This window comes from Siphateles boraxobius, unplaced genomic scaffold (genome assembly GCF_051911475.1).
Source record: "Siphateles boraxobius isolate OS27281-9 unplaced genomic scaffold, OSU_SipBor_1 18, whole genome shotgun sequence".
Classification (NCBI taxonomy): Eukaryota; Metazoa; Chordata; class Actinopteri; order Cypriniformes; family Leuciscidae; genus Siphateles; species Siphateles boraxobius.
Window position 1 is genome coordinate 11,211,676 of NW_027508788.1, and position 13,855 is coordinate 11,225,530.

Sequence of the window (13,855 nt, forward strand, 5' to 3'; positions counted from 1 at the left end):
ATTTAAAAATAAAATGGTGAAATCAATTATTAATGTAAAAATAAAATTGAAAATAAATTACATTTTACAATAAATAAACACAATAAAAATCCAGTTTATAAGAGTAAAATTAATATTAAACATTTTCAAACAAATTGCTTTTCTTTATTCTGTCTAAATATGTATTTATGTTTATTTATTTAAGCTGAAAAGTTTATGCATTTGTTTACATTTGTATTTTTTATTTAATACATTATTTAATTACTTTCAATGGGCCTCATTCATGCATGAAACATGAGCAGAACACATTTTTGTGTAAATCATTTGTAAAGACGTTCTGACGTATACATATTTTTAAAATGTTAGTTGGTACGAAAGAAATTTACACCGGCTCAATACCACGCATAAATGGTGCGTAAAATATTAAAACATTCTGTTCTTTTAGGCAAACTGATGCATTTTGGTAACACTATACCATTTTTTCTTTTTCCATGAGAATTAAAAACTGTTCAACCTTGGGTAAAACATACGGTACGAACGATTGCTTTACCGCCTTCCTGTTCTAATGTTGGGACACCCGTTATGCATAAATCACATAATATAAATCATACTTAAATCTCACTCAATCAGAGATTTTTTATATTTTGCTTATCAGCTTGCCCACAGCAGCTATTTGTTTAATATTCTGTTAATTAGAAACATTTACTTCATAGACATCTTTTTCTGATTCATCCATTCTGCTCTATGTTTGCTCTGTTGTCAGTATTTCTTTGTCTAGACGCAAACACTACACCCCTGTGTGGTTTTTGGTATCAGAGTATGGTATCATTTTTAATCAGTACGAGCACATGAGCGCAGTGTCGGGATACTGGTATCAGTGCATCCCTATACTTTGAAAAACTGTCTTAAACTGAATAAATGTCTTTACTGTCTCTTTTGATTAATTGAATTTGCCCTGTGTTAGTCAAATAAGTCCAAATGTTTAATTGGGCTGGTTTTCTGTGGACTTTACCAGGACACGGTGTGCTCTGACTCACTTTGTCCATGTTTTTATAATGGTCAAATAATTCCCCCAGAATACAACTGTGCTGACTGAAAAAGTGAGAGGAACATTAAGGGAAAAGGAGAGAGAGAAAGCTCTGTCCATTCTCATTTTTGAAACGCTGGAGTGAAAAATACACTTCCATGTTTGTGAATAGGGCAAATAATGAGATTGTGCAAGGGAAAGAGATGCGCACAGAGTGTGTGTTGAAGCACCATGTCGTGTCTGCATTCTAATTTTATGGCATTTGGGAGTACAGACTACAGGCCTCTCTGGCCACTTGTGCTGCCCGCCTGCCATGGAATATAATGTGTTTTGAGAGCAGCCCTATTATCCAGGCTTGGGAAGAAGGAGGCTGAAGTGGCCAGTGGAGCAGCCCTTAGACAGTACTGCAGGTCTATTTGTGTGTGTGTGAGCCACTTCTTAGCGCTGCCTCAGTCTTTATTAGAGTCGCTCCTCGTAACAGCCACTCATGCTGCGGTCGAGTGAGAGCCAACCAGTGAGAGAACACCTCTGAAGAGCATCTCGATTTCTCCTGATCTCTGTGTCTTCCTTTAATTCCGCATTTGTTGAAACATAGTGTTAAAACTATTACAACGTACAAGTGTATGTGAGTGTATTCTTGTAAAATCAGGTTTTGTCACGCTGCTCAGACGTTAGTATTGGCACCGCTGAAACGGGACTGGAGTGTCATTTGTTATTCACAGGAGAGCTAAATGGCGGGTTATGCTGGATGAGATAATAGAGGGCCGTGAGGAGTGACAGAGAGAGGCAAACTGAGGTATTCAGCCCACTTTTTGGTAATTTTGTGCAAAATAGCTGTTATTCACTGAAATGTTTCTCCCAAAGTTATTGTATTTTAAGCAGCCAGATTTAGCACGTTCAGGAGGTCTATAATACCTGGAGAAATACCATCCGCCTGCTGTCACCTGAGCCATTAATGTGCTTTTATTGTAGCCATTCTATAATAAAATTAAATATTAATTATTCATATTTGTATGATCTATTCTATATTATAAGAATAGATCAGGCCCCGCCCCGCAGAACTCTGTTCTGCGTGTGACGGCGCGATCAGCGGTGGCTGCGAGCATTATAGCTCATAAACTGCTGCTCACGAACAGCATTACACTCTGTGTGTGTGTGTCGGTTTCAGTGTGCATTTCCCCTGAGTGTGTATACATTACACCGTGGCTATCCCTGGGTGCCTCAGCACGGAAAGAGTTAATTTAATTTTTTTTTTTTTTTTTTTTTGTAACTGAAAGAGCAACACAAGCGTGGCCCTGTGTCTTTTTCAGGATGTCATTCCGCTTGTGCGTTTCTGGATGCGGTCGTTCCTTGGCGCCAGCAGACGGCCACAATAGTTGCCTCTCGTGTTTAGACATTCAGCACGCTAAGGCAGCTTTTGTGAATAGCTCATGTTCCCATTGTGGGAATATGACTATGGCAGTGTTGAGATCGAGACTCACTTACTTCAAGGGAGGTGCAGTCCCCTCACCTATGCCCAGATCTGGTGTTTATTCTGGACTTCAGAATAGGCGTACTTCGATGCTTAGCCAGGGTGCCCTGAGGGTTACTGTGAGGGCTTCCCCCCCGAGGCAATCTAAGTGGGCCCCTCACGCCTTACTAACGCTGCCGCCGACGGAGCCTCCAAAAGAGCGTGCTGGTCCTTCACATGGACGACCAGTCGTGTCTTTTGGAGCTCCTCCTGACGACCAGATGTCGGTTGCAGCATCGGAGGGGGAGCTTCAGTCCTCTGGAGATGAGGATTCGGCTGCGTTGTCCCCTTCGGGGGGTGTAGCGTTGCCCGAGTCCAATCCAGAATGGTCGGCTATGCGTTCCCGGGCCGCTGAGAAGGTCGGGCTTGCGTAGAAACTTCCACCACGTTCCAAACCTTCCCGGTTGGATTGGTTTCTCGGGGCGGGCCGTGCTGGTTCTCAGCGCGCCGACTCGGTAACATTATTTTCCGAAGTGCATGAGGAGCTCACTAGGACATGGACGGCACCATATAATGCCAGAAGCCGTCCTAGTGGCTCCTGCCTACTCACCACCCTCAATGGCAGAGTGGCTAAGGGATATGTGGATGTCCCGCCGGTGGAGCGTGCCGTTGCGATGCAACTGTGTCCAGCGTCCTCATCCTCCAGGTGGGGCAATCCACGCCTCCCGTCCAAGGCATGTAAGTTTTCGTCCGGTCTTACGGCGAAGGCGTACAGAGCCTGTGGACCGGCTGCTTCTGCCCGCCATGCCATGGTGCTCCTGCAGGTCCACCAGGCCCAGGAGCTCATGGATAGGCACAAGGGTGGTTCTGACCCAGAGCTCCTCCTGGAGCTCCATGTGGCAACTGACCTCGCCCTGCAGGCGACAAAAGAAACTGCACGTTCCGTCAGTCAGGCGATGTCCACCTTGGTGGTCCAGGAGCACCACCTTTGGCTCAACCTTGCGGATATTAGGGACACCGATAAATATCGGTTCCTAGATGCCCCTCTGTCCCAGGTTGGGTTGTTGGGCGATGCGCTCGAGAGCTTTGCCCAGCAGTTCTCAAGAGTTCGACTGTGTGGGGTATAACGCAACAGCAGTTTGAACTCCCTCTACACAGGCCTTCCGCCCCAGCCAGTTGGGGGTCTGAGATTCTTGCGTAGGGTGCAGGATGTGGCAGCATCCGTGGCGTTTTCCATAGGGATCCCAATTACGTCGTCACGTCCCGTCGCCACCGTTGCTGACCATCGCTGTAATGGCCAGGGGCGTAATTTGTGGGGGGGATGGGGGGGGATATAACCCCCCCAATATTTAAATCTATGCATTACAACCCCCACATTATTTATACCATGATCACACTATCAGGAGGCATACCCAAACTTCAACCCCCCCAATGTTCAAACCAAATCTACGCCCTTGGTAATGGCCATCACGATCTCTGCTCTTCAGCGAAAAACAATGTGTGCGTGCGCCCGCTTCCTGTTAATACCCGCCTGCGGGGCGGGGCGCATGACGTGATTCATATATATATATATATATATATAAATATATATATATATATACATATATACATACATATAAATATATATTATATATACATATTTATACATATACATATTTATACATATACATATTTATACATATATATATATATATATATATATATATATATATATATATATATAAAATGTATTCACAACTTCTATTTTTATTTCATCAGAATATACAGCTACTTAAAATGTCCATCAATGGGCAAAGATGCTTCGAGGTAGCAGAATAGCACAGTAACACAGCCAGCAGTGACTTATCGGTCTGAGGGAGTATTTTTTTAATAAATAATCAGTGAAGAGCAAGAAGGAAAAGAGAGTATGAAGGAGATTGCTGAAAAACAAAGTATAAGTGGTGATTATTAGATCAGCTATTAAAGATAAGCTAAGCTGTTCTCCACTTGTTAAGCCCTTTTGCACATCTCTTAGGGTCTCCAGAGCTGTTTCTTTCTTTCTTTTTCACATAAAAAACCCATCCACAAGAGATGCTAGTAAAAATAAATGGAGAAAACCCCACCGTCCCTCTCCTGATCTATCCCAGCCCAGGACTACAGAGTGCACAGCAGCCCCAGGGCTTTAGGTTCAGCAAAATGGTTCTGTGCTCGCTTTAGGGTGTACTGCGCTCCGGCTACATGCTCTGTACCGCGGTACTTTACCTTCAAAGACTTCAGAACCGCACAAAAGAGCTCAACATCGCCTCCGGTGCCCGCAGAGTGGGAGGAGATTTTGACATTGAGTTTGCCATATTGAAAATAGACACTGTTCTTCTCCTGGAAAGTTCTTTAGAGATTTTGATTCCAGAAGAGGAAGAGCAGCACAATGTATTGCCTTCTCAGCTCTGGCTAATATCAGTTCCTACATTTTTGACATTTTTTGCTGAAATGACAATTTTCATTAGAGAATAATCTGAATCTTGTCACCATTTCAGACTCTGTAACCCTGGATGCTCAAATATAGTTCTTTTTTTTTCATTTATGAAATGGTTTTGTGTCAAATTTGGTATATGTGTCAATACAGTACTGTATATGATACAGTATATGATACATCATACAGTGTTTCCAACGGGTTTAAAACCCATTTCTGTAATGCAACATATCTCTTTAAAAACAATTTACAGCTATTTGCAGTTTTTAAGAGTGAATGATGAATCAAAATGAATGAGAAAGGACCATACAAATGAAAATAGCCATCATTTATTCAACCTTACTTCATTCCAAACCCACATAATTTTATATCTTTTGTGGAACCAAAAAGTAGAAGTTTTGCTGAATGTTCATGCTGCTCTTTTTTTAAATACAAAGAATGGGGACCAAGGCGTTTTTCTGCTGTTATTCACTTCCAGTTATTTTACCTGAGCAAAAACAGTCTGTCAAAATACAGACATGGAGGACGCGCGAGTCTGGCGGTTATGTAGAGTGGTTTAAATAAAGGGGTTTGAGCGATTAATTATCAGTATCTATCTATCTAACCTGATGAAAATGTATTTATTCAATGTTGTCTACATTATATTGCATCTGCAGCAGTATTGTGAACTTTTGTAAAGATATGTTTAGCCATTAACTTTTAAATGCATATTAAACACACTGGTTTGTAGTGCAAGTAGTTTTTGTTCTAGTTATTTATAGCTAATAATGGATCAGAAGTTTCGCATAAAATAGTGTACTTCTGTGTTGCAAAAAAAGTGGATACTTAAAATAAGGTGGAAATAAAAATGTTTCATGAAAGGATGAAAGAAAAGACGTACAGGTTTCAAAACACATGAAGTTTTTCCATTTCCATGGAAAAGGGATTTCCATTTTTAGTTGAACTCTCCCTCTGTCTTTAAATTGAACCCATCAGGCACTTTTCTTCCTTATCACGCCACCAACCTCTCACACCGTTATAAATCTCTCCACTCTCTCCACCAGCTTCTTCTGCTATAATTATCATTCCCTTCCCCGCCACTTGATCTAAGCATTTCTAATTGAACAGTCACAGTTAACAGTTGGTCACCCTGTTCCAGGCGCAAGCACCAGTCAGTCTCAGCGTGATGTTCACTGTGGCCTTTTGTATCTAGACTGATTAAGAGGCTTCTCTGCCCAAGATGGTTTTTGGCAGATTATCTTTAATGGAGTAGCCCGATACGGCCTGCCTTTCTGTGCCACTGAGGTTCCCAAATGGATAGGGAGGTTGTATCAATTATTGACATTCAGCAGTTTGCGTATGGATTGCTGTTGAAGGTGTGTCTGTATGCAACGTCTCCAATGCTGCAAACTTGACCCGTCCTTTAAAAATGTTATAAAGCGCATACAGTGGATGCAAACATGTTTATCTGAAAGCTGTACCTTGATCAATTCATACTTTGACTATTGAGTGTTACATGATTGTCATTTTGCTTCCTGCATAGGGTACAATGGGGCTTTTCACTACTCCCAAGATTGCAGAAAAAATATATATGTTAGTATTGAACATTGATGGAGCAACAGATTTTGTGTGAAAATAAATCATCAATTTTTTTAGTTTAATTTGTTTGAAAATCTTATAAATGTATGAGGTGGCAAGGTGGGTCTTTTACCCCCCACACAGGTTAAAGGCTCACCAGCATGGGGCAAAAGGCACACAGTATACAAATACTTCAGCTAAAATAATATGTTTTTAAAAGTGTCTAAGTTAATACTTGTTCAAAACAATCACTTGTTATTACAAGTTATTAAATGTCACAGTTCATTTGAGCACTTGACTTCGACAGCGTGATTAAGCTCTTCCTCAAATCACTATTTGATTAGAACTTACTAAAAGAAACTCAATGTTTTCACTTAGCAATTGAATTGAGATGGCCGCTTTAAGGGTTCGTGGGCTTTTCTAATCATTATATTCTTTTTTAAATGTGATTTAAATGTGGTTTTGATTCTGTAATATTTGAATACTAAACTACAGACCTTATCTGTGAATCAATGGATAAAATCAAAATGTAAAAACAAAAAAATCATGTTAAATTATTTGTGCTTTACCTAATTAAAATTCATAATACAAGTGTCATGTTTTTCTGTGTGTAAATGAGGCAGAAAAATGAGGGGCTTGAATATATACGGATAACGAGCTAAAAGACTAAGGCCACGTCCACACGAAGCCGGTGCGTTCCCTATCCGATTATTTTTTTTCCTCGTTCTAAAAAAAAACTCCGTAAACACGGCGTCGTCTCAAGAATTATCTGCGTCCACACGAAACCACTGAAACCGACTGAAAACGGTGTAGTATATATGCCAGACCAGTATGGGGCGCTGTAATTGTGCCACAGAGATACACTATACACGGAGAAGAAGAATTTGAGCATGCGCCGACACGTGATGTGATGACATCATCGTTTCACAAAATATACGGATTGGCTGTACACACGAAACCGCAAGGGTGTCGTTTTCAGATTAATCCACTTTGGGACCCGGTTTCAAAAAATAGCGGTTTCATTCTCCCAAAACGCCGTATCCGTGTGGACGAAATGCCAATACGATAAAAAATGTATACGTATACGGCGAAACGCGTCTTCGTGTGGACGGGCCCTAACAGAAGGGATGATCAAATGAATATAGATCGCGCCATAGTGTGGAAAATGTGGACGAGGAGCAGGCGAAGGGCTGGAAAACAGACAGGCAGGCAGAAGAGACCAGGGAGGAGCAGGAGGCGGTAGAAACCAGGGATGAATGGATGGTGGACTTGACCAGGGAGGAGTAGACGTGGTAGTTCAAAGTTCAACGCCTCCCTGGGGACGATCAACGGAAACGAAGCTGAGGTGGAAGGAGTCCTGGGTGCAGACGGAGGGTTGATGGATCCATGCGACGCCGGAGGCATCGTCGGCCGCGACGGAGCTGCCCCGACGACCCCCGAGGTGGAACTGGAGAACCGGAGGGCTGCGGCCGAACCGGTGTGACTGAGGACTGATGCTGAGCCTGAGGCAGGGCGGAGCCAGGCTGAGCCGAAGGGCCAGAGATGTCCAACCCAGGCGGAGCCGGCAGGTAGAGGGAGCATGGTGACGTTGCTGGCTCAATGGTTACCAGTGGAGCCGAGGGAGGGAGGAGAGGAGGCGGAGGAGTTAGGGCGACAGACAGAAGTGGAGTGGCGGGGACATCGGCCGGAGGCGGAGCGAGGAAATCCCCAACCCGGTCGAGGATGGCTCTTGGGATGCCCCAGACGTGGTGATGAGGCAGATGGTGAACAGACAGTGGGGCAGACATGAGAAAGTGAAGACTGGGCTGGTACTAGAAGAGGTAGTCACTCACTGCTGCGAGGTTGTGGCTGAGGAATTTCTACATTCCTTTGAATTTCACCTACACACCCTCCACTGTGGTCGAAATGGCGGCTCGCACGCCTGGGCACACTTGTGGGATACAGGCTCTGGGGCGATGTTGGGCTCATTCGCATATCCTGGCGCTGGCGGCTCCATCAGCTGGGAGCTCCAGCAGCCGCTCCGTGTTGGTTGGGCTCTGTTCCATTTTTTATTCATTCATTTAGCTGACGCTTTTATCCAAAGCGATTTACAATTGCTATATATGTCAGAGGTCGCACGCCTCTGGAGCAACTAGGGGTTAAGTGTCTTGCTCAGGGACATATTGGTGTCTCACAGTGGATTCGAACCCAGGTCTCTCACACCAAAGGCATGTGTCTTATCCACTGCTCCATCACCCACCCGGCTCTGGGTCCGGTATGTATCGGGGTTAGACTCTCTCCAGACATTGAAAAATCACGTCCCTCCAGCAGAGTCTTTGCTTGTCTGGGACGTCTACTTAATGGTAGTTATTTGCCCAGATCCCATACAGAGACTTGAGTGTCTCATCATCATAATGAGAACGCACACCTAGATGGCAGAAATGTAAGGAGTGTAGTCCATTCAAGTGAGGCCAATCTGGGCAAAAGCAGTAAACCGCTCTGCTAAATCTATTTTGTGATCGGTTATTCTGTCACTTATTTTCTGTTTATAAAGTCCTCAGATGATGAAGAGATGAAGAAGATTTAGAAAATAAAGGTATTTTAATAAAACAAACTCTGCTAGTCCACAGGTAGCGTCACAGTGTGTTCTAGTTCAAACACTAGCACAAACAATAACCGACAATCAAGGCACAGAAAAAAGGAGCTTAAATATACACAGATAACAAGCTAAAAGACTTAATCAAATGAATATCCATAGCAACACATGGTAGCGGGACACATGAACAAAGACAACAGGAAATAATTATAAGCAAACTAAAAGTCCACGATAATGAAACTAAATGTACAAATGGCCGAATATCACTGACACCAAGTCTACACCTTTTTGTGACATCACAACCATGTCTGTAATGCACATGATTAAGCCAATGTCTACACTTTGTAAACTCTCTATTTTCATGTTCCTTTATCAAAGGCCAGATTAATGGTAAGGGTGACCTCAAACACATATTTATTTTGAAAGTCTACATTATGAAACTAATGTGTATCTGTCATTCCGATTGTTCCACTTAACAAAAGATTTACATTGCCTGCACGTCCCTCCTGCCAATGAAACATTTATTAATGTAAATACCAATTGTCAATCAATAAACATAACTTGAGTGCCTCCCCATATGTATTCACGTTCTTCATTGAACATATTGACAGCGCAGTGCCCTGTCCAACCTGAACAATTACACAGCTGTTTCCTGCTGCCTTGCTCGGAAATTGATTTCTCTTTGAAGTTTCAAATGTGTGTTTTAGCATTGTTGGTTTAATGTTAAACCAAACAACCTTTTTATCAAACTTTTTTTTCCTTTTCTTTTTTAGGGTCAAATTGTCCAGTCATATGCACCTGAAGTTAACTGTCTAATGCTTATGGTAGCAAAAGTCTGGCACAAATGCAGATTTGATATTTTCTGTGTTTATATATGAACTGTATATACTACCGTTTAAAAGTATAAGGTCAGTACGATTTTTTTAAAAGAAATTAATAATTTTATTCAGCAAGGGTGCATTAAATTGGGTGACAAGGGTGACAATAAAGACAATGATAATGTTATAAACAATTTCTATTTGAAATAAGTGCTTATGAACTTTCTATTCATCAAAGAATATCGGGGAAAAAAACCCGGTTTCCACAAGAATATCAAGCCGAAAAACTGTTTTCAACATTGATAATAATAATAAAAATAATAATAAATGTTTCTTGAGCAGCAAATCAGCATATTAGAATAATTTCTTAAGGATCAAGTGACACTGACTTGAGTAATGGCTAAATTATTTTTCATAATATTACTGTATTTTGGATCAAAAAATGCAACTTTGGTGATTATAAGAGACTTTCAAAATTACAAAAAAATTAACAACCCCTTCATTTTGAATAGTAGTGTGTATTTATATATACTATTTATAAAAATTTTATGGTAATAAATATTTTTCTACTTCTATAATTTTATATTGTGTGTGGCACTATCATTCAGGATCTTTAAGGTCATAAGACAAAGTTAAGAACACAATCTCAGAAAAATAAGTACAAAAGCTGTCACTGGGACAGTACCCTTCAAAAGGGTTCTAATATGTACCATTTAGGTATTAATGTGTACACTTTTGGTACCAATATGTACCTTTGAGGGGCGGCAGTGGCTCAGTGGTTCATGTAGGTTGTCTACAAACCGAAAGGTTGGTGGTTCAATCCCCGGTTCCACCTGACCAAGTGTCGAGGTGTCCATGAGCAAGACACCTAACCCCAACTGCTCCCGACGAGCTGGGTGGCGCCTTGCATGGCTGACACCGCCATCGGTGTATGAATGTGTGTATGAATGGGTGAATGTGAGGCAAATATGTAAAGCGCTTTGGTGGCCATTCGGTCTGTGAAAGCGCTATATAAATGCAGTCCATTTACCATTTACCATTTGAGGGACTAATATGCGCTCTTAAGGTACAAAGGTGTACATTTTGAAAAGGTACCGCCACAGTGACATCTTTTGTACCTTTTTTTCGGAGAGTGCACTTGCTGAATGTGATTCTGGATGGATGAAGTCAGATAAAATTGGCCAAAAGTAGTTCACCTCTTCATTCACATACTCATGTAAAATAATTCATTCAACTTGTAGTAGTTCTCTGCCAACTTCAACTATATTGTAAGCGAAACCAAGTGGTAATTTCCAGTAAGTGGATGGTATAGCGTAGGACGGTACTTTATTAATCCTTTTGGGGAAATAAAAGCAATGTCTCCCTTGGCTCAAATTTAATAGATTGAAGTGAAAATATAGGCCTTGCTGTACAGTTTTTTAGGGGAGTAATGTGTCCTAAAAGACCAGATGGTAATTTCCAGAGGTGTAGTATCTCTTTCATTGCCTTTGTTTTTCACGTATGTAACATTTGAAGTGGTATTTTTCATGACTAAATGATATGCTAAACAACAGGGTTTCTGCCAGAGATTCAATGTTTTGATTGGATCCTCCGGTGGCTCCCATGCCTCGCTATCTCAGCACACCAACACAGATGTAGAGTGGGAGGGTGTGATAGAGTCTCTCTGTCTCTACCTGATAGCAAGACATCATGAGGATACGTCGGTCTCGAGCTGAAGATAGCACATTCTGTTTGGGAGGCTTGGTATATTGTTGTGATGTTTAGGATATGCATTTCACCTGCAATATGACATAAATGGTTGATCTGCTTACAGAGTTTTCACAGGTTATCGGCTTGATCTACAGCTGATAGTGAGGCATTCGGTAGCCTATATCTGTTTCTTGGGAATTTGCCAATAGAGAAGCAACTGTTGGTTTTAACAGGTACAGATAGACATATTTTGCATTTGTGCATCACTCTATTGAAGCTTTTCAAAAGTGCAATTTTAAAGGAAAATCATGGAATCATCATGTTGTCTTGAATCATAACACTCACTGCGCTCTCCCAGCTAATTAGGTGCTAAGAGCTATGTATCAATTCCAAAATGCAAAAAAGGTCTGCACTCTAAAAATATACAATAAAATATTTTTTTACTTTTAGCGTTTTACTCTACGATAAAATATTTTTAGAGTGCAGACATTTTTTGCATTTTTGCCATGTTGTCTTGGGGATGTAAACATATTTGGGAAAATTACTGCTATCAAAATGCTTTAGAATGATAATGCAGAGGATATATCAATTTAAGTGAATAATTACAGTATACAGTACTACTCACGTAAAAAACAATGTAGTGTGTACTATATTGCAAGTCTCTGCTGTGTGATTATTTATAACATTGCAAAATTGTATACTGTATTATCGCACAGTTCTATGTATAAAGTGTATATATATTATATCCAACATTATTTGCATATAATACACTCAAGCAAAGCAATATATACTATATAGCAAATCTCAATTGCCTGATTTATTTCATTGCAAAATGTAACAATATATACAACTCTCTATATAAAATTGGTTATATAAGTGTATCAAACTTTATTCGCATACATACAGTACAGTACACTCACACAAAACGTTACGCTATAAAATCTCAACTGCTTGATTGCTTATATCATAGCAAAAAATGAACTTTAATAATCACCCATCTCTAATCTGCTAAATACGTTAGCATTAGTAATACATTTTATGTTGTATACACTGCAAAAAATAGACTGAAATTCCAGAATTATCTATATCTAGATAACGCTGTGAATGTGTATATTGTCGTCAATGAATGGGACGCTAAATATCATATTGGCTTTAATAATAATTTCCCCAGTAAATAGGCAAGTGTCACGGTGTGGGTTTTGGGTTTTGTTCCTTTTTGTTGTCTTGTATATCACGTGATTCCCTGTTTGTCATGTGAGCCTGCCATGTGTCTTGTCTTTTGTTATGTTGTTGCTCAGTGTCCACAGGTGTTCCTCGTCTATGTTTATTAGTCTCCCCAGGTGTCTCTTATTAACCACGCCCCCCTTGTTATCTTGTTTAGCTTGTTTGTCTGTGTATTTAAACCCCTGTGTTTCAGTTGTTTGCTGTCGGTTGTTGTTTAATGTTGCTTGTAGTCCGAGTACCTTGTTCCTAGTTCTGAGTTTACCCTGGATTACCTGTTTGTTGGATTATTAAAATGCTTGCATTTTGATTCACTCTCTGCTTCATTCCTGCCTACATCGTAACAGCAAGAATGAACCTTGTGGCAAGAATAAACCATGATTGTTGTTTCCGACAACAAAGCAATTGAATGCCACAAGCTTGTAATCACAACTTCAGAAGTAGGACATTTCCGATAGCAAGTGAAGGCAGCATAAGTGCACATTGCAAAGCCAAGTGTGATGATGTTGTTGTAGTTGTTTTTTTGTTTGCTTTTTTCTCCCCTAAAATAAATCTAAACCCACAACACACGTGTCTCCTTCAGCAGGTAATTGACATAATTGTCCGTCAGCTTCTGCGGTGATGGATTTGAAGGACAGACAGCAGCGCTCTCTGACACGGGGTCCGTGCCGAAAGGATCTGCACTACGCCACATGCTCTCTGGACAATGAGAACTGCCATGTAGTGTCTCAGAAATCATACAGCTCCAGCAAGAGGCTGAAGGCCTACCAGCAGGACGGACACTTGCGCTATGGAGGATGTGTTGCGGAGTTGCAGACAGAAGAGTATGTCAGACAAGGTAAGATAGTTACTGTAATTAATATATTAATGAAATAAATCATAATGGTAAATAATATGGCAGCTATACTACAGGTCCATCACATTAGCTACATTTCGACCAAATTTTGCAAGCAAAAACAATGTCTGTTGTCTATTTTCAGTAGTGTAGAGATCGGGTCACACAGAAGTCACTTTTAAACCAAAGAGCTTTCTGTTGGTCAACGCGAAGAATTCCTGTGACCAACTTGACCCGTTGTGAAATGTGTTAAGG

General features: G+C 40.9%; 1 protein-coding gene across 1 annotated transcript in view; it reads left to right on the forward strand.

The window, feature by feature from the left end:
* Window positions 1–13,855, forward strand: part of tenm2b (teneurin transmembrane protein 2b) — a 294,981-nt gene that overhangs the window by 48,771 nt on the left and 232,355 nt on the right. The window contains exon 2 of the mRNA XM_077233547.1: window positions 13,352–13,603. Within this exon, the coding sequence (XP_077089662.1) occupies window positions 13,387–13,603 (217 nt within the window). The 5' untranslated portion in view covers window positions 13,352–13,386. The remainder of the gene's footprint in view (window positions 1–13,351; window positions 13,604–13,855) is intronic.